This window comes from Podarcis bocagei (genome assembly GCF_964188305.1).
Source record: "Podarcis bocagei genome assembly, chromosome: 5".
In the NCBI taxonomy this organism is placed as follows: domain Eukaryota; kingdom Metazoa; phylum Chordata; class Lepidosauria; order Squamata; family Lacertidae; genus Podarcis; species Podarcis bocagei.
In genome coordinates this window covers 35,851,537-35,878,818 of record NC_138129.1, presented here as the reverse complement: position 1 = coordinate 35,878,818, position 27,282 = coordinate 35,851,537, and the positions used below count along the sequence as shown (strand labels likewise).

Here is a 27,282-nt window from a genome sequence, read left to right as displayed (position 1 = left end):
CCCTAGCTAGCAGGACCAGTGGTCAGGGATGCTGGGAATTGTAGTCTCAAAACATCTGGAGGGCCGAGGTTGAGGAAGCCTGATCTAAATCACTGAGGAGCCAAGCGATAGTGTTTAGCTATCTGGTTTCAGCTAGTTACTATGTGCTCAAGAAGTCCACCTCCCTGGTCAAGAGTTCAATACACTAACCACTTCACCATGTTTCACATTATAAAATGACTGCTGTTTTTCTTTCAATTAAGTGGTCCTTGCACTGTGAAGATTGTCAAATGTGAAGCAATCAAAATGAGGAAATGCCAGACTCTAACTGGGACAACAAAAAAAGTTTGCTAGAGAACTGGGTAGAGAGGTTGCTGGGAAAATGTGACGTGTGGGTCCCAATGGCCTCTGTCCCTGATTATTCAGTTATTATTTGATTTATGTGGTCTTGCTGCTGCCCTTGCTTTGACCCTCAGAACGGCTGTGTGGGAAGTTTGTGTCTCTCAGATAGAGTGAAGCGCTGCTCTGCAAAGTGTTTGGAGCCAATGTGAATGTAAAGAAACTGATAAATACAGAAAAGGCTCTCTGTGCTCCAGATGCACCCCAAAGGGGAACTATAAGAAAACAGCTCCTTGGAACTAGGCACTGTAAGTATTTTAATGTTTTTTGTAAATGCCTTAGGATTGTCTGGTCTTGACATACAACTATACTTGGGAGATGTGATGATTATATCAAGTTTGGCGTTTGATTTTCTAAATGCAGTGCTAATTATAATGAAATATGCACCTGAACAGTTAGTTTTACTTTCTAATGCTTTATTTTCAATATGTTCTTTCCCCCTCCCACCACCATAATGCTTTATTTTCTTGGTCTAAAGTGCTGTGTCATTTACTGTATATATTAGTCTACAAGCAGAACTTTTAACTGTCTGTAATGAGAGCAGAGCCTATTTTGTTTTAGCATGCACAGGTTGTTGGCACATACTAGATTTATACCTACTAGAGGATATTACCTGCACAGTGCATTTGAATCATTTTAATAGTTCAATAAAATTTTCATTTTACATGAGAATTGGATTTTGCAACTTAGCTAATGTGTGATGAATTTTGAAATTATGAAGTTTTAGTCTTAGTATTTTAAGAATGAGATATTTGGTAGCTAAATTTGTTATCTAAAATGGACAGGTGTTTATCGGGTTTTAACGAAATGAAATTAACATTCTGGGGAAAAAATGTTTGGCCAGGCATACAATCTAGCCCCAACTGGGAGTAGCTTGGTCTTTAATAAAGAGTATAGTCAGGGACTAAATTATTACGTATGCTAAGAGTTCCCCCAAAGATCATCCTGTCAGCAGGGAAATGTTATTACCTGCTAATTGCTGCTGATCACTAAATTTACAGCGGCAATTTGAAAAGTTGCCCCCTAGGTTCATTTGCTCTGCAAAAACCTGCCATGCACTAGTTTCTGAAGAAGTGAGTTACCACACCATAATAATTTCCTTTTTATTAAATACACTAGAAGGAAAACTAGTGCATTTTAAGGAAAACTAACATTTTAAAAAGTATATATTGCACCCATCATGAACCTAATAGTCCATTGGCTAGAAGTAGTCAACAGAGATGTAAGTATAGTTGCCACGTGGATTGTGGGTGCCAGGCATGCTCAGTTAGCATTATTGTCACAAGTAAAAAAGAACAGCAACCTGAAAGTACAATTAGATCATATAAAATGAGTGTATCAATGTATTCAGGATAGAACTAGTGGAGACACTGGGAGATATTCAGCTCTCTCATTCCATCAGCACAAGGATTTATGCTTGTGCAACTAAAAATTCCGCCACCCTCTCCTTTCCTTGCACCTCCCTCAAGTCTACTCTGGAAAGCTGGTGAACCCCCAGGACACATTTAAGGGGCCCACAAAGAAAGAAGTTCCTTTGTACAAGTAGAAATCCTTGTGCTGTTGGAATGAGGGAGTTGTTGTTACACTGAATTGAAAAGGTAACTGGACAAGGTTTTACAAAATCCTTCTGTTACTGTGAATGCATCTCAGAACGCATTGTGGTTGTAGATGCCAATAATATAGAGATTTGTTAAGAGTTGGATCTCTGATCACAGGCACATTTAACTTGGAAGTAAGGCCCAATGAGGATCATTTCAAACATGGCAAAATAGTACAGTATTATCCATATGTTGTGTGATGATAACACACAAATGTATTTTGATGGCTCTGTATACACACTAGTAGGCCACAATTGGCATTGTTTCCCACCACTGTACACAAAAAATGTGTATGTGATTGCCACACATGATGATCAATGCACAGGATTTATTCAGTTTCCTAGAGGTATTTACTTGCATAAATTGAGTCTTGTTTGCAGTGAAAACAAAACAAAACAAAAACCCTTAACCGTTCCACTTGATATTTCTGTTGTGGTATTTTCTGTTAAGAAAGAACCAACCTAAGCTGGAAGCTTATTAAACTACAGGCACACTTCGATTTATGGTTTCCAGGCTTTTGAAAGTATGAAAGATTTCTTTGTACGATTAAGTATTTGAATTATAGTTTGATCTCTCTTCTGATAGCAGCAAAAGGTAACAAAAGATAATGCACGCAAAAGCATGCATTAGTTAGTTAATATTGGCCCACCCATGATTTAGAGTTTCAGTATGTGGAGCAGAAGAAAAGGTTAGGACAGGATCCAAATCAAGGTTAAAATCTACTGCCTAAATCTGGTTGCCCTGCAACCTCATATTCTTTCCCAGGATATGAGTGCACTTCAGAAATGTGAGAAGACTTTCAGCTTGAATTCCTAAAATTCTCCCTGGTGAAGAAATTTCCCTTTTGACATAACTGTCAAAATATTTACGATAGATGTTAATATACTGTTGGTTCAAACATTCTGAAGTACTCCCTGGAGGGTATCCTGCAAGACCTATGCTCTATATGCTGTAATACAGCAAGCACTGCATATTTTTTGCCATTAATAATACGCTAGCAGCTGAGCAGTGTCTTTGTTAGAACTGGTATTTTCTCCAAAGGGATTCCACTGAGATTTTGTGGCCATATGGTTAGATTTTACCTTTGAACACATATTAGTATTAACACTTGTATAGGATTTTATTTTACCTTTGTTTTTGCACTATGGCTGTGAATTTGTTCCTTTGTTATTTCCCTGGAATCAGGGATAGGTCAGGGATATGTCCTGTTGCACTCTGTAAAGTTCCTTACACATTCCTGTAGTAGTAGTAGTAGTAGTAATTTGCACTGTGACAGACCAAATCCTACTTACATTTACTCAGATATATGTTCTACCGGCCTGGGTCCAGAATAATCATTTCAGAAACAGAAAAATCAATCAGCATTCCATGGCAGTTGAGCATACCCAGTCCTTACTGGGCTGTTTTTGGAGTTCTATGACAGGGGGTAAAGGGGCCCTAATTTTCTTTTGTACTCTTGTACCAAATCTGATTAGACTTCCCTCTTGTGAATGGACAATGTCATTTTGGCAATATATGCAATGTTACACTCCCCTGAAAATGGGAAAATACAAAGAATTTTATGCATTGTACATTTGCACACATTAAACATGCAACTAATCCATGACACTGAATGCATGGGTTGTCAAGTGGCACTTAGCTAATGCAGAACAAACTAACTGTGCCAGTCTAGACACAGGTTTAGCTCATTTACTCACATTTTCAATCTAAATTAAAGGTGGGAAACCTATTTTAGCCCAAAGGCTGAATTTCACAGAAGGGAATTTCCAGGGGCTGCATCCAGTAGTGAGCAGAGTCCAAGCCAAAAGTACGTGAGGGCAGAGACTCACCTCACTCTATTTCTTTCTCTAATGCACTCCCCATCAACCAATTCCATTTTTGCTCTTTCCATTTTCTCTCCTTCACACCTCCAGCTGCCTCAGCTGCCTCCCTTCCTACAATTAGACTTTTTTTTTTAAAGACACAGGCTAAAGTGGAAATTTTTCAGTAGAAGTTTACACCTGTAAAAGTGTTCAATGCTCACTTTATTTCTGAGTTCAGAAAATACTATTGCATTTTTTAAAATTACCAATGATTTTTATGCTACATTTAATCATACAAAAATATAGTGCTATTTAGCATTCAATATAATATGTATATCATAATATATAATCACACAGCATGATTCAGTACATGCCTGTTATGAAGAATACACACTGTGGTTTGTGTGCAGCAAAGGCAGCAGTGGAATCCTAGGCTGGAGAATGAGGAAGGATTTGTTTTTGTGACTGAATTAGTTCCTTGCTATCTCTTTTATTTTGTTCAGGAATTGGTTAAAGGAAGAGCAACATTTCCCTCAAAGCAATATTCAAAACTATGATGTAATTTAAATCACACAATGCTCCATTTAAAGTGCGTATTTGCTGATTAAAACATGTAGACTTTGTACATGCTCAACTGATCCCATTGATAACGGTTGCATGATTCATCAAGGCACTTCTATTTTGAACAAACATTTACAAACAGAGATAGCAAGTGGCAGCATTCTTGTCATACTATACAGTTTCACCTTTTCCTGCTCTATGGTGGAAGGGGGCTGGGATGTCTGAGGAACATGTCAGAAAAATGTCTTTTTAGAAATCTGTAAATAAAATTGAACAGGCCATGAGACATTTTTTCTGCCCTTCCAGCAATCCTTGCTGTACAAACTACATTAAAAGAAGAGGTCTGGAGACAAAGTATTGGCTGATCAGAGAAATTCAACCCCCTCCCCCAATTTTCTTTTTGCTTCTGCCTTTTGCTACATCCTTAGAATTGCCAGAACACAATAGCAACATAATTTTGTAGCACCGTAATGGCTGGTATAAGCTTTCATGTACCAAACCTACTTAGGCAGGGGCATAAATGGCAGAATACATTCATCTCTAACCGAGAGATGGCTAAACTCCAGTTCAGGTGCCTGATCTATCCCCCAAAATATTTTTCCTTCCCCACTAAGACCCCATTAATTAGCACTGGCAAAACATAAAAATAAAATAAAAAGGAAAGGACATACAGTGCCGGGCAGAGCAAAGCCCGATGCCCTCATGGGGAGGCATATTCCTGGTCATTAGACAGATCAAGTGGAGAAGGGGCAATAACGCCACTCCTCAGTTTATCTGCATGAATCGGCTGTGGAGGAGGGGCTGTGTGCCTGAGTGGTGGGGGGCATACTCACTGCATGCAGCCCCTGGAGGGCTGGCCAAGAGGGGAAGTAGCCTTTGGGGGGGAGGGGAGGGAGTGGGGAGGGAGGGAGAGAGAGAGAGGAAGGAAGGAAGGAAGGAAGGAAGGAAGGAAGGAAGGAAGGAAGGAAGGAAGGAAGCTGCCTGTTTTCCTCCTTTCCCTTTTGTAGCTTATTTTAGCACTGCCAAGTTTCTCTGTCACTTCTCCCTTTTCCTCAGTTCCATTAAATTATTTTTTTATTGATTTCCAATACAAAATTTAAACATACATTTTCAGTATTATCACAAATGCATAATTTTGACCTCCTTCAGTTCATCCGCGAATCTTCTGTTTTCTAATCTTTTTTCCGCATTTCTAAATTTAACGTTGCCTTTTGTATTAAATAAACCTACTCCCTCCTGTTCCCCTTTTTTACAATGTTTCTAATATTTATTTCTTCACAAAACTTCCTGTAAACCCACAAACGTTATTTGTTCATCACATATGCTTTTCATATAATCTACAAATTTACTCCAGTCCTCAGTAAACTTGTGATCTCGTCGGTTTCGGACTTTTCCTGTTAATTTGTCTAATTGTGCGTAGTCTGTTAATTTCATTCTCCACTCTTCTATCGGTGGTAGTTCTTCCTGCTTCCATTTTTGGGTGCTTTTCCTCAGTTCCAACCCCTCTGCTATTTTTCTTTAATAACCCTTTGAAAGCTACCTTCAGGTTCCTTTCTAAGTCCATTCTGAACTGCCTTCCCTTTAGCCTCCATGCTTCTGAGCCTTCTGTCTCTAAGCTATCTCTCAGCTTCCACACACACCAGACCTCTCCCAACTCTTCAGCCTACTGTACTTTTTTGTAAGGTTTAGTAGTTCCAAACTGACAACATTGGCTTCCCTCACAGGATCTTAACTGCAAACTCTTTAGTGTCCAGAGCAAAAGAACATTCTGAGCCTAAACATCAGCTCAGTCAATCAGTGTCAGAGGCTTCACTGCCAGAAGAGCAATAAACAGAGAAAATAGATGGTGAATAGACGGTCTAGAAAGGGCCAATTGCGACCTAATGTTTTTTATTCAATGAAGAATACTTATGAAGAATCCAAGTGACTCCCCACACTGGAATTCAAAAACCTTATAAATACTATCAAAAAGGATTGGAAAGATAGTCTCCTGTTCACAGTTTTTTTTTTTTTTGCAAAAAAACATTTCCCACATGATTTCACATCAGTAGGATCAGCCTCTCACTGAGGAAAAACAAAAGTATATTATCAGCACTAGCTCTCTAGTCTAGATGGCCCTGTGTTCTTATCTGTTTCCTTGGAGTTTTATTAAACTGCTTTGGAAAGTGCTTCTCCCCAGAAATATGCTTTGTGATTTTGCTTCAGGCACGCATTGTACAAATTACTGTAAGGCATAACTTTCTTCCCTGTAAATGTATGAAAATGGCATTTAACCCATTTCCAAAAATGTATTAAATATGTACAGAAGTTATCCAGTTCAGTTCTTTAACAAGCACATTAATCCACAGAAATCTTTCATTCTGCCTCCTAAGCAAATGGGAAGATCTCATCTCAGATACTAATTTTGTTTTGCTTAAGTTTAATGTTTATTTTTTTATCTTTGATAACTAATCTAATAATATATACCTAAAACTCCAAACTTTTACTTGTGATCTTTTCAGGATATAGACCCTATTTTGCATCATGTGCTATTTGAACTCTCTGACAAGTCACCCAGCTCAGAAGGAGAGGTCTCTGGTAGAGATTGTTGAGAAGTAGCATGTTATTTTTTTTATATAGATCACTGTTGGAGCCAAGGGAAGTGCTGGCAGGGAGGATGATCTTCCATTGCTCATTCCCATTCTAGACAACTGATCTCTTTATCTGTCTTCTTAGTTTTTTACATGTACTGCATATAAATTAGCCATTTTTACTACTTCTTTCTGGGCTTGCAGTAACTGGCATGTTCTCAGGGTACCTATGAAAGGATGCAAATCTTGATACTCCTTGGGCTTTGAAGGGATGAGCCTTTTTCAATTTACTAGTGGAAGCCACTAGATTCATTAGGCTAGGGATAATTTTAGACAGATCTTTCTGCATAGTTATTTAGTTTTTAAAGGGGCTTCTGCACAATATTGTTGTTATATATATATTTTGCAATTATCTCATTACTTTTCTTCATTTTACCTGTCCCCCTCTCTCCTAATGCAGTAGATCTGAACAGCAGTGCTAAAAGCCCCAGGTGTGGATGTTTTTGCACAAATCTCATGAGATCTGAAATTTCAGGTTCTTGTGAGACTTTTCAGTGAGATTTGCAGAACCTTATCAATGGCTCCACCCACATGGTCCACCCTCAGTCAGGCCAGAGAGAGCTTAAACTATTGCACTCACAGTGTTCTCAGTAATGGCAGACAGAAACAAAATGGTTGAGGTATAATCAGCCAAGGAACAATTAGGAGAGAGAAGTAACATTGTAGAACAAGCTTTCTACCTGATCTTTCAAGCAAGGTAAACAAATACTGATCATAAACCTTGCGTGGAAATTAAATAATCCTATACTAGGAAGATGTCAAAAAAGGGAATAGATTTGCATAAAATGTGCATGTGCCATTTATAAACATAGATGCAAATTTAGACAAGATTACTATAATTTATTTTTAAAATGTATATCACAGTAATGGAGAAGGTTGTGCCCAGGTAATCCAAAGGTTAACTAAGATCAGTTAACTAAGTTGTTGGGCAAGATGCTCTCCCACCTTATGAAACTGAATAGAAGGTATCGTCAAACACAGAGATGTCCTTAGGCTGCACTTCATATAGGGTGCTGTCCTCTTTTAGGTAGGACACATGGCCACCCTACTTACCTGACACTAAAAATACAGGCCTTGTAGATCGTCATTGATTGCAAAGGAAATAATAAATGTAGAAAAGTAATTTCCCAGCAACTGCATTCCTACTGAGAAATAATGACATTCTGAGGCCGTCAGGATCCAGGCTAATAGCTGGAGTGAGAACTGAGAATAATTGAGGGTAAGTATTAATAGAAATGTGGATTCCCTTTAAAGCAAGTAAGATTAATGGAACAGTAGATTCAAGAGAATCAGATCCTTAGTAACTTTGTATTTGTACTAGCACAACACAATCTTTCTAATTCTATTGCACTCTGTAGAGTTTTTCTAACTATTTATCCTTTTCCTCCAATAAATTGTTTCAGGAAATAATCTTATCCTTTGACAACATATTGGCTCTTCAATTTAAAGTAACTAGAAGCTTTTTGAAAGCAGGTAACATTCCAAACTGAATGAAGCAGTGGGAGCTAGAGCAGACTATGGCAAATACCTTTGTGACCATACCAGATGGGTACTGCCTTAGTGATCCGATCCAGTATTATGGTGAGTTAAGCAAAAGGCAATTATCCACATGTCTCTCTGTGTATGAACCGAATTTCTACAGTTGTTAAATATATGTTTGATACATGAAGGACATTCAAAGCCATCCAGTGTGCCATTTCTGCATTGAGGGGATCAAATAATTCCCTCAGGTTACATAAAGATATACAGTACAAGATCCAAAAACCTACTCCAGTGTGGATGCAATGAAGTTCACTTAAACAGTTAATTTCATTCTCAGAGGATATATTCAAACAATTTAAGACCAGTTGTGGCCTTTATATTATATATTTAATAAAGTAAGATATATACCTGCACCTGATAAATTGCATATAGAAATAGAACCTATATATATATGCTGTATATAAAGGTTCTATTTCTATATGCAATACTATATATATAAAATACATGATGCATATTTCTTATGCATCTCTCTTCACCCCTTTAGCTTTCCTCCTTTCAGAATGTTGTTTCATAACCAGTCTAGTCTCTGATGTTGTGTCTCAAAATGCCACAGCACTTTGCAGAAATTATTTTAAAGTTTCTTTTGAAAACCTACAGCTCAATCTTATGTATGTTTATTTAGAAGTCTATCAGATTCAATGGGGCTTACTGCATTCAAAGTATTGCAGCCTAAGGCTGCAGTGCTAAACGTACTCACCAGATAGGAGGCTGCTTTTCAGATTGCTGCTATTTTGTAGTGGGATTTAATCACAAACTGGCTAATTCAGATTGCAGAATTAGATTTAGCACTCTTGGGCAACAAATGTGCTTCAAAGGAAAAAAAACTTTTGCAGTAAGGAAAGTGATAGTAAAATGTACTGGAAAGTGTGGAATAATAACTCCTTGGTGCAATGTCATGAAACCTGCTCGCAAACAAATCAGGATGAATGCTCAAAAACATAGTCTGGAAGCAAATGTACTCCCATGGAACTTAGAGAGTTGTTTCTGAGTAAGTGTTTTTATGATTGGACTATAAAATTCACTGAGGTCCAGCGCTGAGGGCCTTCTGGTTGATCCCTCACTGAGAGCAATGAGGTTACAGGGAACCAGGCAGAGGGCCTTCTCTGTAGTGGTGCCCACCTTGACATCCCATCAGTTGTCAAGGAAATAAACAACTATCTGACCTTTAGAATACATCTGAAGGCAGCCCTGTTTAGGGAAGTTTTTAATATTTGAAGTTTTATTTTGTTTTTAGTGTTCTGTTGGGAGCCACCCAGAAACCCAGTCAGATGGGCAGGGTATAAATAATTAAAGTATTATTATTATTATTATTATTATTATTATTATTATTATTATTATTATTATTATTATTATAATATTATTATTATTATTATTATTATTATTATTATTATTATTATTATTATTATATTATTATTATTATTATTATTATTATTATTATTATTAACATTTTTTTAAATTAACAGTAAACCCTCTAATCAAGGGTAATATTGTCAGCAGAACTGTATACACAGGGTGCCCTTCTACAAACAATTCTGTTATACTATATTCTATAATTTAGAGATGTAAAATCCTAAACTAATCCACTGTTTTCTATGTGATTTTTCAAAATAATCTAGATGCCTTCCCAGAACACATCAGTTATCCACTGCAAGATCTTGACTTCCAAGCTGCTCCTTATTGTCAGTATTCAACCATTCAGTTTCCTGCAGCATTACAGACTCCATCTCCCCAAACACAGTACAGCACATACAACTTGGATTCTCAATACAGTGATGGGCAATACATCATCAGCAATTGTGAACTCAGTAAGCCCACCTGCATGGGTGCCCAGAATGATGGGGGAGGATATCTTGGACACAAAAGACCCAGGCTTAGTCACTCTGCCTTGCGAATAAAGGGACAGGAAGAGCTCTGTGTGGTTTGTGGGGACAAGGCTTCAGGATATCATTACAACGCACTCACCTGTGAAGGCTGCAAAGGTAATGGGGAAATAATTTTGTGAATCAGAGAATGTCCGCTGGTTAAAATTGGGGAGAAAAGTCTAGTGCAAAGTTAAAGTTGGGGAGAAAGGTCTAGTGCATAAGGCAGAGACAGAGAACCTATGGCCTTCCATATTTTGTTGGACTACATTTCTGGTAGTAAGATAGACACCCAGCTTTGATACGAGCAGTAGCTCAGTAGCAGAGCATCTGCTTTGCATGCAGAAGGTGCCAAGTTCAATCTCCAGCATCTTGAAGTCAGCCTAGGAATGTCCTGTATTAGGTTTGCCATACATCAGGAAAATTTCTGATATGTCCTGGTTATGGGGTGTAAAAATGGTGCCAGGGGGGAATTTTGCCGAATCGGCAAAATGTCAGGGAAAACCTAGATGTATGAAAATGTGATGGAAAAATCAGTGGAAACAGCTCCAAAAGCTGGTGTCAATATGGCAATTCTATCCTGTATGAAATACTAGAGAATAGCTGCCACCCAGCACAGGATCAGAGGGACTACTGATCTGACTCAGTATAAGGAAGCTGTCTATGTTCCTAAGGACAAGCAGCATGGGTTTCCATGGGGATAACCTGGACAGAAAAGTCCCAAGCTCTGGCTTACAAATGAAGGGCTAAGAAGGAGGATGTTTTGGTAGAATCTAGATGCTAATGGACTCCAACTCCCATCAGCTTCAGCCAGCATGGCCAATGGCCAGGGATGATGAGAGTAGTCCATTTAACTGGCAGTTAAATCTTACTCCAACAATGGTGACGGGACAGCATCCTCTACTGCATGCGAGGGTAACAGGCTGTCTTATCAGCTGTATCATTTCTCATTTTTATGCTCATTGTTCCAAATGTGTATGCTAGGATTTTTTCGACGTAGCATCACCAAAAATGCCATCTACAGATGCAAGAATGGTGGCCACTGTGAAATGGATATGTATATGAGGAGGAAGTGTCAGGAGTGTCGCCTAAAGAAATGTAAAGCTGTGGGAATGCTGGCTGAATGTGAGTGCCCAAATTACAACAAAAAATTCTGACATGCTGCTGAGTTAAGGAATTTTGCTTTCCTGCCATGTTTAAAGGCAACTAATGGTATTCCTCCCAAAGTAGTATGTGTGCATGTGGGGTGGGGGGAGTTCACTAAGAGAATAGTTTCCTAGTCTTTAGAGTACATCTGGTATTTAATTCCACCTCTGCTAGGTATCTGTACTTAGAAACATGTTTCTAAACTTGATCTCATGGTATAAAGCTATTTAACAACTCTGCTGAAGCTAACCAGGTCTGGGTGAATGCACAGGGCTGGTTACAGTGGGACCTTCACAAAGTGTTCTCTACCTCTGATAGCCTCCCTCCTATATGGGTGAACTCTAGAAGACTTACTTGGTGGCAGCATTCTGTTTGATATGAGACAGCAGCAGGCAGCTTCTATTTATTCACATAGCTCCTGAGCCATGCTACACAGAGGGCTTTATTGAAAATTAAAAATGGTGGCTGCCAGATCTATTATTCTAGCACTGATTAGATTAAGAAGACTAGGGCTGTCATCAGAAGTGGGGTTCTGTATAGGATCAGGCAGAAGTGGGTTGTTGGGGGTGCTATATGAGCTTACCAGGAGAGAAAGAGGGATGAGGCAGTGGGCATGGAGCAAATGCACCAGTGGTGTGTTTGCACTTCACCAACCTCTCTGCAGCCTTACCCCTCAGGGTAAGCAATAGTGACCCACTTGCTCTGAAGCTCGCATAGAGGCTCCACCCCACCCATCAAGATGGTTCTGCATATTACTGAATCGGGCTGCATATTGCTGAACAATGACTTAAAAATCAAGGTGTGTGAAAATATTAAAAATTAATCAATTAATTAAAAACTTGGCAAGTTATGTGTTCTTAGAAAATGGAGCTGCTGTTCACCAAAGGGCCACAACACAGTGGTAGAGCATGTGCTTTGCATGCAAGCAGTCCCAGGTTCAATCCCTGGCATCTCTAAGTAAAACTGAACAAGACTTGTCTGAAACCCTGGAGTTTTGGTATAAGGCAGCTTCCTATCATCTGAGGTGGTTTGCCTGCAGCTGATAATCTCATAAGTAACCAGTTTTAGGCTATAAACCTAACCCCTTCCCTGAGAGTAAACTCCACTGAATTCAGTAGGACTTACTTTGGTGTAGTCATGGCTTAGGAATATACTGTTAAATGTTTTGCAAGGGAACATGCTTGAAATCAATGCCTTTCTGGAACTTCTTGTTTCCCCCTCTGGTTTACATTTCTTACAGGTCTACTAACAGAAGTCCAGTGTAAATCAAAGCGCCTCCGAAAGAAGAGTAGCTTCCTTTGTAGCATCAAAATGGAAGTTGAGGGAGTGGACAACAAGCATGTATCCTCTACAACAAAACCTTTAAAAGTAGGGTATTTTAAAAGTAATGTTAATTGTTGTATTTTAACTGTTGTATTTTGCTTTAAAGACATGCACATCTTTCTTTCTAAGGTGCAGGAGCGAATGGAACTGACTCCTGGAGAACATCAGCTCATTGACCATATTTTGGCTGCCCATCAAAAATGCACAATTCCCTTGGAGGAAGCAAAGAAGTTTGTATGTGTTCATAAACAGCAATATAGCAAATGTGAATTTTGGCCTGGGAAAGCTTGGCTGCAGTAGTTCATGCCTTGGTTACTTCCAGACTGGATTACTAAAATGTGCTCTATGTGGGGCCTCCTTTGCACTTGATCCAGAAGCTGCAGTTAGTGCAGAAGGCTGCAGCACAATTGCTGGCAGGAGTGAGGCCTTGTCAGCATACACTAGCAGTGCTCAAAGATCTGCACTGGTTGCCAATTCACTACTGGGCCAAGTTCAATGTGTTACTATTAATATATAAAGGCTGTAACAGCTTGGGACCAGTTAACCTGTGAGATCATCTTATGCCATATATGCACACTTGACTGCTTCTGTCTGTAGAACTAGCACTGTTACAGGTGCCACATAATACCTGTTCTGCATTTGTAAAAAAATCAATCTAAGTGTGGCAGCAGCTACAATTTGGAACTCCCTGCCTATTAACATTAGGCAGGAACCTTCACTGTACACTTTTTGGTGCCTGTCGGCGGTTCGAATCCTTGCGACGGGGTGAGCTCCTGTTGCTCGGTCCCTGCTCCTGCCAACCTAGCAGTTCAAAAGCATGTCAAAGTGCAAGTAGATAAATAGGTACCTCTCTGGCGCTCTGGTGGGAAGGTAAATGGTGTTTCCGTGCACTGCTCTGGTTCTCCAGAAGCGGCTTAGTCATGCTGGCCACATGACCCAGCTGTACGCTGGCTCCCTCGGCCAATAAAGCAAGATGAGCGCCGCAACCCCAGAGTCAGTTACAACTGGACCTAATGGTCAGGGGTCCCTTTACCTTTAAGGACATTTTTGTATGTCCTTTTATATGACCCAGATATGTAGTGTGTTGTGTGTTAATCTATTTTTAGTTTACTGCATTAAAAAAATGTTTTAAACATATTTAAACTGTTTTTACTGCCAATTTCATTGTTTGATCTTTTTGTAAAGCATGTTGAAGTTTTTCACAATCAAGCAGTGTATAAATTTTATGAATTAAAGAAACCCCTAACTTTCTATTGGTTTATCTTGTGAATACATGTTTTTAATTAGTTGCAGGAAACTGCCAATCCTGAAGAGAACTTCCTACATCTTTCAGAAACAGCTATGGTTCATGTCCAGGTACTAGTGGATTTTACAAAAAGACTTCCAGGTAATGCATTCCACAGGAAATTTTCTTGGGGTGCTTCTACACTATGCATTTAGCATGGAACTGCCATGCCACTCACATTTTATTGGGCTGGGTGTGTGAGCACATATCATCATCATCCATTTGCAACCCTTCTTCTTTTCCCAGTGCTTATTCCAGTTTTTTTCTTCTCAGAAAGTCCACTGCTGTTATTGAAATGATATTGAAATAATGGAAGGGTTGTGATATCTCCACAAATGTATATACCTTAGTGCAGGAGATGCAATTAACAGAAATCAAGTGATATACAAATTTTATGAATAAATATCATGGCACAGGTGCCCCCACCAATACCTCCTATGGTGCTCACATAAGGTCTCTATATATCCCCTCAAAATCCAGATTGCAAGACTGTTTTTCCTATTCTGCTCCTGTTTACATTGGTTCAGCCTCTCTTGCATTGAACATGCCCTTTCAGACATGCCCACATTTCACTGAATATCAACATTAAACACCCACCCTTATTTCTGTTCTGAACAGAGGAGAGCTGCAAAGAGCTTTTATCTGTGACTGCAGAAATGTCTGATATAAGTGCCTTTTCCCCATTTATGTGGCAAGGCTGATATCTGCAACCTTTTGTGGTCCTGTCTCTTTTTGTGCTCTTTTAGACATGGCAGCCATTTTGTGTTTTGCTATGCCTTCAAAGAAGCCATTTTGTGACTGGCACCCAAGGCATTTATGAACATTCCAAATGTTTCAACTGGCCAAAATGGGTTGGTGTCTGGACCCTTAGGGGATTTTTTCTGACTCTTTAAAGCTACATTGTTTTGATATACCCAGTGATGTACTGAGAAAACAAACTTTATTACAGCTTGGCACACATTTACCTTTGTAGTAGGCACCATTTTATAACCCCTATTATTACTTTTTTAAAAGGTATCTTTGAATTAATGCTAAAAAGCTTATAGATTACAGTACTGCTTAACTGAAAGAGTATGATAGCACTGTGACATTAGAAGTCTAAGGACTTTTTTCCACAGTGAAGAGAAAAGCAGCATAAGATTTTTAGTGGGAAAATGGCCAGATCCAATAGAAGTTCCTACCTCACCTTTCCTAAAACTTGAAACATTTTGTTTTGTTTTGTTTTGTTTTTTTATAAATATTTTATTAAGTTTTAACAAATAAGAAAAAATACAAAAAATACAAAAACAAAAAGAAACATTTTGAATCAATGTATCATTATTAAAAGATATAATTGGGAGTGTCTGTAGCTGGACATTTAAAACTTTAGATCTGATTCTCAAAAAAATGTATTCTTTGCAAGATTTAAAAGCTTATATAAGTAAAGAGCTGTCAAATTTCAGAAATATACCTACCATCAAAAATCAATGTAATTTGATTACCTATTCATTTCTCTATAGGGTTCGAAAGTTTAGCCAGTGATGATCAGATTGCATTGCTGAAAGGCTCCACAATTGAAACAATGTTTTTACGTTCTGCCCAGATATACAATGAGCAAGGGATTGAATGCCAGTCATCATTCCATGAAAGTAAGTTATGTTAGCATTAGATGAACTTAATAAATTCATGCGTATACGTGCTTGCCATGATCACTTCACTATATGCATTTGATGAGGTAGGATATGGCTTACCCTAAGGCCTTTCCCAAATATGACCTTCCCTTGGGATAAATGGTTCTTTCTTCTCACTTTATCAAATGATACATTGTGACACAAATTTAAAAATATGATAATCATAAGGTAACTTTAAAAGGGAAAATCTGCTCTTATAGACTTTCATTTCCCTTGCTCTAGGTCAAGTAAAATTTTCTGCCAGTGCTATATGTGCTCAAGATAAAAGTACTTACTTAGGACTGTCTCATACTGAAGAAAGCCCAACATCAACTACTACAACAGGTAACTGAGCTGTCCCACAAATATACTTTTAGTAAATTTTTAAATCATTGCTTACTGGATTACTGAGTTTTTAATAGCAAGGTACTTTTGATTTTCAGCCAGAATACCTCTTTGACTATCTATTTTGTTGATTAGACTGCTGAATAGACTATCGATCTTGTTGACTAGTCACTTTAGACTGCATTTCTTGAATGTTCTAGATCTCTGCACCCTGACATCCGTGACTTCTTCTACTAATATATTTAAATGCCTGATAAAACTTAATTCTGCACCCTGGTATTTTCTCGCATATTAATATTTTATCTCCACTCCCTTTCCTCTGAGTGGCTTGACCTATAATCTTATATGTATCTTATATATGTTATCTAATCTTATAAATAAGTCAATTATATGTTGTCTAGCTACCATCTGATATCTTCTGGTTTTTTTCCAGGTATCACTGAGGAGTTTATCACTGCACTATTTTATTTCTACAGGAGCATGGGAGAACTCAATGTGACAGAGAGAGAATATGCATTGCTTGTTGCAACTACTGTGTTTTTTTCAGGTATATAGAGCAACTACACACAGTGTTCAAATACTAAAACTGAATAGTGTCAAAGAAAATTATATCAAAGTATTTATACTTTCAAGGTTTAATATCTTGGTTGTAAGTTCCATTGATTGCAACTGAACTTACATGTTAGTAAATCTGCACTGAGCTGCTTAAGAGGATCCTCTGGGGGTGCATAGAGGGTTGCAGGGGCAGAAGAAAGCAGAATTTTGTTTCACAGGTGGTTGGACGGACTTGGATACCACCTACTAAAATTAATGGTGTTTACCCCCTGGTAAAGGGGTATAGGATTGCAGCATTACCTAGAAATAAACACTAATAAACTTCAAAGGACAATTCTGAGTAGCTAGACAGAAGATTGTGCTATCAGATCCTGATCATTTTTAGTGCTAAAAATATTTTTTTACAGAAATATTTTACATAAGTGCAAGCTCATGGGGATTGGAAATAACATAACACTCAATACTTTTATGGCATCATGACCACATTGGGAGAATATATGTTTGAGTTCTGCATAGGATCATGTAATTTTAATTTTCCTTTTTTTCAGATCGTCCACTCCTAAAAAACAAACAACATGTGGAGAAACTCCAGGAACCCTTTTTAGGAATTCTGTACAAGTATTCAAAGATATATCACCCTGAAGAACCACAACATTTTGCCCGTCTCATAGGGCGACTCACTGAACTCAGAACCCTCAACCACAACCACTCAGAAGTCCTAATAAGCTGGAGAACAAAGGATCCTAAGCGGATACCTGTACTTTGTGAAATATGGGACTTGCATTAAACAATCTGCCAATTACTTAAGTTGTTACACAGGACTGTTTTTTCCTCAAAATATGCTCTTTCCCAATTGTTGTGCTTGTATTAAAAAAAAATCCCATTTATGTTAAATGGCTATAGATTCTTTTTTTAAAAAAAATAATACTGTGCTCCAAAGCCTAGGTAGATCAGTTGGTGAGAGGATTGAAAATACCATTTGTGTTATAAACACACACACACATTTGTTGCAGTTGAAAAGATATCAGAGCATGTATAACCTATATAACCTTATTGCCACAATTGCATGGGTATCTGGAAGACAAGCTTAAAATGGTATGGATCAGGTTCTTTACATGTGCTGTTTGACACCTCTAGAAAGTATATCTTTCTTTGCCCAGGAAGGTTTTAAATGAGTGGGAGAACAGTTGACAGCAGAAAAATCCTTTATATAGGGCAGCACACAGGAGACTATGGAAAGTTGAGCAGGGAACTGGATCCCTGCCCTGTCAAGCCTACACATGTGTATGCTCTGATGGGCCATAAGAAATATATTACGGCTTAGATGGATACTGCAACTATTATGACCACATAACTTTCTCAGTGACTTGAAGTGGATCCTGGTGCTTCTGTTGTAAACATGTACATGTCTCCAAACCACATTATTCACATCACAACACTCACCGTCTTGTTTGTCAAAGTTGTAAGCAATTAAACATTAAAGTTAACTAATAACCATTAGAGAACAAAATAATGAAATGATCGGTTATGTAATTAGTATATCACACAATTTTGAAAAAGAGTAGTAAATTATAATCACCCAGGATAGTTGGTAACCCACAAACTGATTATAGTTAATTGATTATAGTTTAGACCAAAATTTTAATAATTTGGTAGTTATATCTTTTTATTTACTTGCCAGTTCTAGTTGAGGAACAGCCAGAATAACCAGTACTAAGTCCAGATGTCTGTCCTTGATTAAATTTTTCAGTAACAACAGTTACAGAATGCACTGGAAAGATAACTCACTATATCTGCTATTATTTTATGTATTTCCCCCCTTTAGATCAAGCAATGGTAATTTAGTTTGATGGATGTTCAATTAGTGAAACCCCATGCATGTTTGAATTTTTTGTTTACAATTTGCTACAATATATGGTTCAACATTATCATCTGTTTTTGTGGACATCTCTTCACAGCTTCAGTTCTTTTGCTAAATATAAACCATAATGAACCAGTTTTGCTTTAGTCTTCTTGAAACTTAAATGTTGCAGTATTTTTTTCTGAATGCTTATAAACAAACCTTTAAAACTGTGAATTTGTTGATGTACAGTGCCTTTGCTGCTATGGATCAAAATCAAAAGAACTGTGTAGCTAAACCTTAATTGTGTAAGTAGAAATTTACTTAATTTCATACTAGAAGTGAGTTAATGCTACAAGTTGAAATGGAATGTTCACTGAATTTCCAAATGTAGTAGCATACATTTGAAACAGATTTCAGCTATCAGTTTCAAAATATAAATTCCTGATATTAGAACAATATTTTAAAAACATGGCTTAAAAATCTCAGCATTTTTATATTATGTTATTTTTGCATTTTAAAATTATTTTTCATACCTAAAATATAATGTAAATAACTTATCTGAATATATAGTTAATATTTTAATACATGAAATATTTTGTATAGGTCTATATTTTTCAGATATATATTTGAGTGTAATAAATGCACTATCAATCTGGTCTTCTGCAGTAAGATAGTTGTTTTTTGTATGTATCATTAGTCATCCAACATGATGGTCCTTTGCTTTAAAGTCGTATCATGCTTTGTTAAAAATACGAAGAAAAAGATACCAAAGAATTATAGAAATGAAACTGAAAAGAAAATTAAGACCACAACCATGACCCAATTTTACCACATGACCTTTGCCATAGACCTTTGCCATAAATAAATGACTAATTAAGCCTGGATCTTATTCCAAGTATCCCATTTTCTCAGTCATCCATCCAGATTCAAAGATGCCATTTAAGTGGGACCTATACGTTAGTCTACATGCAGCAAGCTTTAGGAATGTCAGTATTTTAGTCTGAAGGCCAAATCAGCTTCAAGCCCTCTCTTTCAATTTTCTGCAAACAGTAGCCAAGTTAAGTCTGATGCAGATTACAACTCAATAGAACAAGGACTCAGCCACATTGGCAAATAAAAAGCACTTTATATATGTTGTTTATGCATTCCAAACCTGTGACACCAGATGACGGTGTGGAGTTCCATTTTCCCCAATCCGATTTCTCATACAAACTTTAAAAGGCGTTTAACTGAAATGCTTTTTTGATGTGTCTAGATCCAGCCCAATAGTAATCCCCATGCTAATTTCTGCAAATAAAACACCTATGTTGCTAACCCTGGTAAGAAACACATAAATGCACAAATATTCATCCAGTTTGGCCCTTAACACAGATTGTGTTGCCCAGCATGGCTTGCTTAAAATATGAGACTGTGGTCCTATTTACTCTCCAGTTTTAGAATCAAATTATATGTGATATAGGAGAGCAGTAATTAGATTGCCTGGCTTTTTTAACGTTAAAACTAGTTTTCTGAATTTCATGGGTATTCAAATTTAAAACGGGGAAATGATGTGTTCCAATGAAATTAGAAGCTCTCTGTCTCTGTTTTAAATATGGGAGGGGTGGGGGAATAAACAGTCCAATCATGATCTTTTGTGCCTTTCTGCAGGCTGTGAAATCTGCCCTCTTACATTCCTTCTTGCATTAAGAAGCTGATGTGGAGAAGTTTTAATAAAAGATGCAATGTGCATGTTTTTGGATGTCACAATTGATTGATTCCTTGCCATGTCAACCCTCCCAAATCTTGATTCCCCCGCCCCTAAATGTTTTGGATTAAAACCCCCAGCAGCCCTAGCCACTAGTTGTGGCTGAGGAGAGTTGTGGTTCCTAACATTTGGAGGACACCAGTTTAGGGAAGGCTGACATAAGGTATCTTTGTCATTGACATATTAGTTCAGAGCAGACAAATCAGCATTCTAACAATGTGGACATTCCACCTAGCATGGTATGTAAACATATCAATAGTTACAGTTGGTTATGATGAACACTAAAAAAATGAGAACAGTAAAGGGAAATAATTCATTTTCACCTTTTTGTCCACTACATTCTGGATGAGATAGTGAGCTGAATCTTAAAGGTGTTTTAAAGTGACAGCCTTGCATATTAGGAACATGCCAGATGGGTGGGGTATTAAATAATAAAAACATTATTATTATTATTAACATAAAATGCTGCCTTTTTGTGAGTCAAGCTATTGGTCCATGTAGTTCAGCACTGCCAACAGCCAGGGATGAGGAATCTGTGGTTCTAGAGATGTTGCTGGGCTCTCCATCTCCCATTACCACTGATCACTGGCCATGCTGAGAGTCTGAGATCACTGGTGAACTGAGAGTCCAGCAAGCTTTGGAAGGCACAGTTTCCCCATCCCTGACCTAAACTGACTGACAGCAGCTCTCTAGGGTGGTTGCATGTGCAGTAACAAGAAAGAGTGCGAAAGGTGATGCAGATGTGCATTAAAATCTGCATCTGCCTATTTGTATTTTATAAAAAAAGTTATTAAATTTAAATAGAAATACAACACATCTCACCATAAGAGGGGTAAGTTACCAGATGAAACCACTTTGAGGTTGTTTGTTGCTTCTTGTTACAATCAAGCGGTATATAAATTGTAACAAACAAATAAAATAACTCAGTCTGCTGTCCAGGTGCTTAACTCTTCATGGATAATTTCAAGGCCTTTGTTTTCCTTTATGGTTCTTTTACTTTAAACTTGACTTTGTGAGGACAGCCTTTCAAACAGAGGGCTGTCCAATGTAAGGCAAGACACACGGCTACTCTGGGTTATATTCAGTGTTAGTCCTCCTACTCAGAGAATGCAGTGCAAATAATGGGTCTGTTAGTCATGCCCATTCATTTCATAGAATCATAGAACCATAGAATCATAGAGTTGGAATAGACCACAAGGGCCAAGCAGGAAACACCATCAGAGCACTCCTGACATATGGATGTCAAGCCTCTGCTTAAAGACCTCCAAAGAAGGAGACTCCACCACACTCCTTGGCAGCAAATTCCACTGTCGAACAGCTCTTACTGTCAGGAAGTTCTTCCTAATGTTTAGGTGGAATCTTCTTTCTTGTAGTTTGGATCCATTGCTCCGTGTCCGCTTCTCTGGAGCAGCAGAAAACAACCTTTCTCCCTCCTCTATGTGACATCCTTTTATATATTTGAATATATTCAACGGGTCTTAATGTCAGTAGGTCTAACACTGGATGCAAGCAACCCTCCGGCCAAGCCCATGTTCTGACACTCACTTTCCCCCCGCCATTCAATTCGCCATCGGTTTCATTCTGTGAACAGGGTCTTTGGAGAAGTCCCTCTCTGAGCTGGGCTCAGCTGAAAGCCGACTCCTCCAGACGTGATGAATGCTGCAGTCCTCTATGCACTAGGGTAGGAACTTACTTCTGGGCAGAGCTGTATAGGATTGCGCTGAGAGCCTCCTGAAGCAGCTCTAAACGGGGAAAAAAAATAGTGCAGTCATTTGCTTTGGTGTATAAGCTAAACAAGCTATAGCTTAGGGCCCCAATCTCTTGGGAGCCCCCCCCAAAAAAAAAATTAAAGGAAAAAAACCCCTGGATGTACATTTCCAAAACATAAGATAAAAAACAAATAAAATACAACCTACATACAGCAACAGTGTTTTGTGTTGTGTAGGCTCCTATGATGTAAGTAATGGGCCCCCAATCATTTTAAGTTAGATCTTAATAATTATTTCACTATTAATATACTTCTTAATTGTATTTCACTATTAAAATACTTGAAGACAGGAGTGCCTGGCGTGCTCTGGTCCATGGGGTAACAAAGAGTTGGACACGACTAAACAAAAACAACAATTAGTATACTTCTTAATTGTATTTCAGTTTGACAATTGCTTTGATAAAATGCATATTCTGTTATGTGCAAATGGCTTTAGATACCTATTAGGTCCATAAATTACCATATATTCAACACAAAAAACGGCGACAATTTGTTGTTGACAAAGGACAGCTGGACGTATAAAGGGCCCTATTACCTTCAGGAGCTTAGGGCCTCATCAAACCTAAATCCGGCCCTGGATGTGGTCAAATGAAAGCGGCGGCGCGCGCGCGAAGCCAGCAGCCCAGGGGAGCAAAGTTCCGGCCAAGCACGTGGTTCCCCTTCCCAAGGGGCCGAATTCATCGCGGAATTTATCCCGCTCCCCCCCCCGCGCCCCCTGAAGGGGGCAGCTCACGCCGTGGAATCCTGATGGAGCCCCCTCGAGGGAGGGAAGAGGACACGTTAAAGTAAACCGCCGACCCGCCCGCACGCGCCTTTGCACACGGCCGCTACCGGGCTCTTTTCCCGCCTTTTCTTTTCCTTTGTACTGTATACTCCTACAGCCGTTTGAGGCGTTAAGGTATATACACACACATATACATAGAAGGTACATACACACAAATATAAATATATATCTGTCCTTCCACTTCGTTTTCTCAGCCTATAGCACTCTCGCTTTCCCCCTCAGTCTTAGCTCCCACATTCGCGTCAGTTGGTGCGTCTGAAGGGAGAGGGCAACACCTCTTAGATCTGCGCGCCTGACTCGCAGTTTCAGGCAGCAAAACGTGATGCAGTCAGCGCTGCTGTCGTTTTTGCAAAATGAAAAAAAAGGGGGGAGCGCCTGCACTATTTGTGTACAAGCGTGAATGTTGGTAATGAGGTGGTAGGAAGAATTGTGAAATGTATCTATTAGCTACTGTAGTTTGCTCATGGGAAATGCAAGAAAGTGTCCTGTGTGGGAAAGCGCTGCTTCATATGACTCTCAACTGTGTTACTGTATTTGAATCTTTTCTTCTTCTTTTTTTGCATTTCTTGCAACAGTAATTGGAATATAAAACTTTAAAATTGAGTCTGATTTCATCAGCAAGATTCACAAGTCACATATAATTGCTGTAGAAGTATCTCATGGTTTATCACTGTCCATGTACATGTTGCTTCACAAACTAGATAACGTTAGGGAGACCAAAGAAGGGAGTGATGGAGACTGGTAAACTGGAAATATGGTATGGAGTTCTTTAAGAGCCATTTAGGCTACAACATTATGTGGGGACCAAGAGGTTATATGCAAAAGGTTTGATGGAAAAGATGAATGGAAATTGATGGAAAAGATGGCTTTCACAGAGGTTTGAAGCACTTCCACCATAAAAGTTCAAAAGTTTCAGACTCACTATTTTCTGGTAGAATTCAACCACCTACCTGCAAATTCATATCACACAATTAGTGTTGATTGGGAAGTCTTGCACAGCAAATCTACTTCCCACAAATATTTGTTTTTTGTGCTAAGGAAAATCATTGGAAAATGTACTGAAAAGTGTGGGATAACACTTGATTTGACAATGTTCTAAACTGGTGGCACAAAATTAGGATGAATGCTCAACAAATAGGTTTTTTGGAAGCAGTCATATTTTTAAATTTTCAACTGTTTGGTTCAGATAGAGGTACTATGGCAAAATATTATTATGCCCAACTGTTTTCATATTTCTGTTCATCATTCACAAGGAATGCATTTTAAATTCTCATATACAGTGTAATAGTGCTGGATTGTTGCACAGAGCTGTATGTTGAATTCAGTAGATCTACAATATTCTAATAGAGAATGATGAACACTATCAATTGATACAACTTGTCACAATAAAAAGTTTATAAGTATTACAAAAGGCTTGTTTTCCAAACACAAAGTATATAATTTTACAAAAAGTAAATATATCTATGTTGGCCTACAAGAAAATTTCCAAAATCCATATTAGGGAAACACCTTGATTAGCCCAATCAAAATATCACAAAATAGTGTGCATTACAAGCTTTTGAGTTCCCCAGAACTATTAATCATTTACACATTTAAACAATCTATGGCATTTTAAACTGTATTGGTTTTGTTTGTTATTACAGTATGCATTTTTGTGTTTTTATATTGTAAACTACCCTGTGATAGTTTTGGATCAGGGGTGCCAGTTTTATTGGGGAGGGAGGAGGCAAGCCCCACATTGCATAATCAGTCACATGATGAACCCACAGGGTTCTGTCTTGGGCCCGGTCTTATTTAACATCTTTATCAACGACTTGGATGATGGACTCAAGGGCATCCTGATCAAATTTGCAGATGACACCAAACTGGGAGGGGTGGCTAACACCCCAGAGGACAGGATCACACTTCAAAACGACCTTGACAGATTAGAGAACTGGGCAAAAACAAACAAAATGAATTTTAACAGGGAGAAATGTAAAGTATTGCACTTGGGCAAAAAAAATGAGAGGCACAAATACAAGATGGGTGACACCTGGCTTGAGAGCAGTACATGTGAAAAGGATCTAGGAGTCTTGGTTGACCACAAACTTGACATGAGCCAACAGTGTGACGCGGCAGCTAAAAAAGCCAATGCAATTCTGGGCTGCATCAATAGGAGTATAGCATCTAGATCAAGGGAAGTAATAGTGCCACTGTATTCTGCTCTGGTCAGACCACACCTGGAGTACTGTGTCCAGTTCTGGGCACCACAATTCAAGAAGGACACTGACAAACTGGAACGTGTCCAGAGGAGGGCAACCAAAATGGTCAAAGGCCTGGAAACGATGCCTTATGAGGAACGGCTAAGGGAGCTGGGCATGTTTAGCCTGGAGAAGAGAAGGTTAAGGGGTGATATGATAGCCATGTTCAAATATATAAAAGGATGTCACATAGAGGAGGGAGAAAGGTTGTTTTCTGCTGCTCCAGAGAAGCGGACACGGAGCAATGGATCCAAACTACAAGAAAGAAGATTCCACCTAAACATTAGGAAGAACTTCCTGACAGTAAGAGCTGTTCGACAGTGGAATTTGCTGCCAAGGAGTGTGGTGGAGTCTCCTACTTTGGAGGTCTTTAAGCAGAGGCTTGACAACCATATGTCAGGAGTGCTCTGATGGTGTTTCCTGCTTGGCAGGGGGTTGGACTCGATGGCCCTTGTGGTCTCTTCCAACTCTATGATTCTATGATTCTATGATTCTATGACGTGCAATTACACCTTTTGAATGGCAATGCTGTTCAATTGGGGGGGAGCTCAATTGGGGGGGGTGGCGGGCAAAGTTGGATTGGCCCCTAGGAGTTGGCTCCTATGCTTCAGATGGTGGTATAGAAAATTTATAAATAATTACAATTATAAATAAACCAATTATAAATAAAGCAGAGTGGGTGGGAGAAAAAAAGTTGGCTATGGAAGTGATTGAGTCTGCATCTCATCAGTCTTCAGATGGAATGTGGAAGGAGTTAGGAAACATTAAAAGGAGGCTTCTTAAGCACTATGCAGCTTTCAGGTTGCACCAAGGGCTACAGGAAAGAAGGAACAAAGAATAAAGACTTTAGGAGAGTTTGAAAGCATATACACCGTTTTGTGATATTTTGGTTGGTGTTGGCCTAATAATGCACAAATGACAACGTTGGAATTATTTTTCTGTTATTTTCTGTTTAACTTGGGAAATCCAATAAATCAATAATTCTCCATTTTCAATATTGCAATACTAGTCTACTTGACAGGGCTACTGTAAGGATTAATAGCATGATAAATTATATTGTTCTGCAGAACATAGAAAGGGATTGAAAATAATGCAACATATTGAGTACATTTTATCATGAATTTAGTATTGCTAGTGTTATTTTGAGAGTTTAATTCTTGTGTCTTTTAGACAGAAAATGGAACAGGAGAAATCTTTTAAATTGTTTGTACCACCAATACTGAATAATACCCAAGTATCTGCAGTCAAACCACAGACAAGCAAACGAGATGGACGATGTTTTCAGGTAAATAAAAACTGTTACTTTAAAATATATATAGCAAGTTTACAAAAGCTGACCAGTGTTTTAAAAAGTAAAGATTACCTGTATTTCCGTTTATGCACACTTAAACATTGATAACTCAAAATTCAACATTCCAAAGTTTTGAAATTTGAAACTACAAAACCAAAGGAAAATGCCATTCATATGAAAATCAAAAGTAGACACTCAGCTCATTCTAGACAATGTTGGGCTACATGGACAAATAATCTGACACTATTATAATACGGCTTCCTGTGTTTATTCGTGTCTATGTGTTTATGATCCTATATCCTAGTATGTTCCACTTGCACTTATGGTTTGCCCCAGAGTGACTGGGGCAACCCAGTCAGATGGGCGGGGTACAAATAATAAAATTATTATTATTATTATTATTATTATTATTATTATTATTATTATTATTATTATTAATTCCTAGTTTCCCGTATGTTCTACTTCCTCATTAAAATATCTGAGTTGATCTTTGCCCACGTCTACATAACCTACTCTTAGCCTTTTGGAGTGGAGTGCTTGAAGTTATGAAATTGCCCAGTATGAATATATTTTCTAAGACCGTAATACCCTTAAATTAGAATTAGTTTTAATGACAGCTTAACCTGATTTCATAACTTGGCAGTAAGTCCTACTGATTTTAGCATATTGCATTTCCAAGTAATCTGTTAATGATTGGAGATGAGCATGTCCATTAAAAGGTATTATTATTTCTATAATGTTTTATTTTTCCAGGATTTTAGCAAGGGAACTGAAGATGATTATAACTTGCCTTTTGGGATGAAAAGTATGTCAAAACATATAGAAGTCATAGGTAAGATTAAAACATTAAAATAAATATTAAAGAAGATGGAATGGTAGACCTTGAAAAGTGAAGTAACCATTAGAACTAGACCAAGTTTGTGCTGGCGTCATCTCTGA

General features: G+C 38.2%; 2 protein-coding genes across 11 annotated transcripts in view; both read left to right on the top strand.

The window, feature by feature from the left end:
* Positions 1 to 312: 312 nt before the first annotated feature.
* Positions 313 to 21,183, top strand: LOC308587270 (bile acid receptor-like). Of its 3 annotated transcripts, XM_081194741.1 has the most exons (11): positions 324 to 626; positions 8,373 to 8,550; positions 10,128 to 10,490; positions 11,355 to 11,495; positions 12,757 to 12,884; positions 12,969 to 13,073; positions 14,127 to 14,226; positions 15,624 to 15,752; positions 16,017 to 16,118; positions 16,552 to 16,665; positions 17,222 to 21,183. In XM_081194741.1, exons 2-11 carry the CDS (start codon positions 8,460 to 8,462, stop codon positions 17,458 to 17,460), a joined length of 1,512 nt encoding a protein of 503 aa, XP_081050867.1. In that variant the 5' UTR covers positions 324 to 626; positions 8,373 to 8,459; the 3' UTR covers positions 17,461 to 21,183. The 3 variants fall into 3 exon arrangements, with proteins under 3 accessions (XP_081050866.1, XP_081050865.1, XP_081050867.1); XM_081194740.1 differs by having other exon boundaries at positions 313 to 626; positions 8,443 to 8,550; positions 12,757 to 13,073; XM_081194739.1 differs by having other exon boundaries at positions 315 to 626; positions 12,757 to 13,073.
* A 1,613-nt stretch (positions 21,184 to 22,796) lies between these two features.
* SYCP1 (synaptonemal complex protein 1) overlaps positions 22,797 to 27,282 on the top strand; it is a 62,059-nt gene continuing 57,573 nt past the window's right edge. Inside the window, exons 1-3 of one of the 8 annotated variants that reach the window (XM_081194682.1) lie at positions 22,797 to 22,926; positions 26,223 to 26,337; positions 27,097 to 27,175. In XM_081194682.1, coding sequence (XP_081050808.1) covers positions 26,230 to 26,337; positions 27,097 to 27,175 — 187 coding nt within the window. In that variant the 5' untranslated portion in view covers positions 22,797 to 22,926; positions 26,223 to 26,229. Of the gene's footprint in view, positions 22,954 to 23,037; positions 23,062 to 23,114; positions 23,230 to 23,659; positions 23,690 to 26,222; positions 26,338 to 27,096; positions 27,176 to 27,282 lie in introns of those variants that run through there. The other 7 variants (XM_081194687.1, XM_081194683.1, XM_081194686.1 and 4 more) reach the window with 7 other exon arrangements.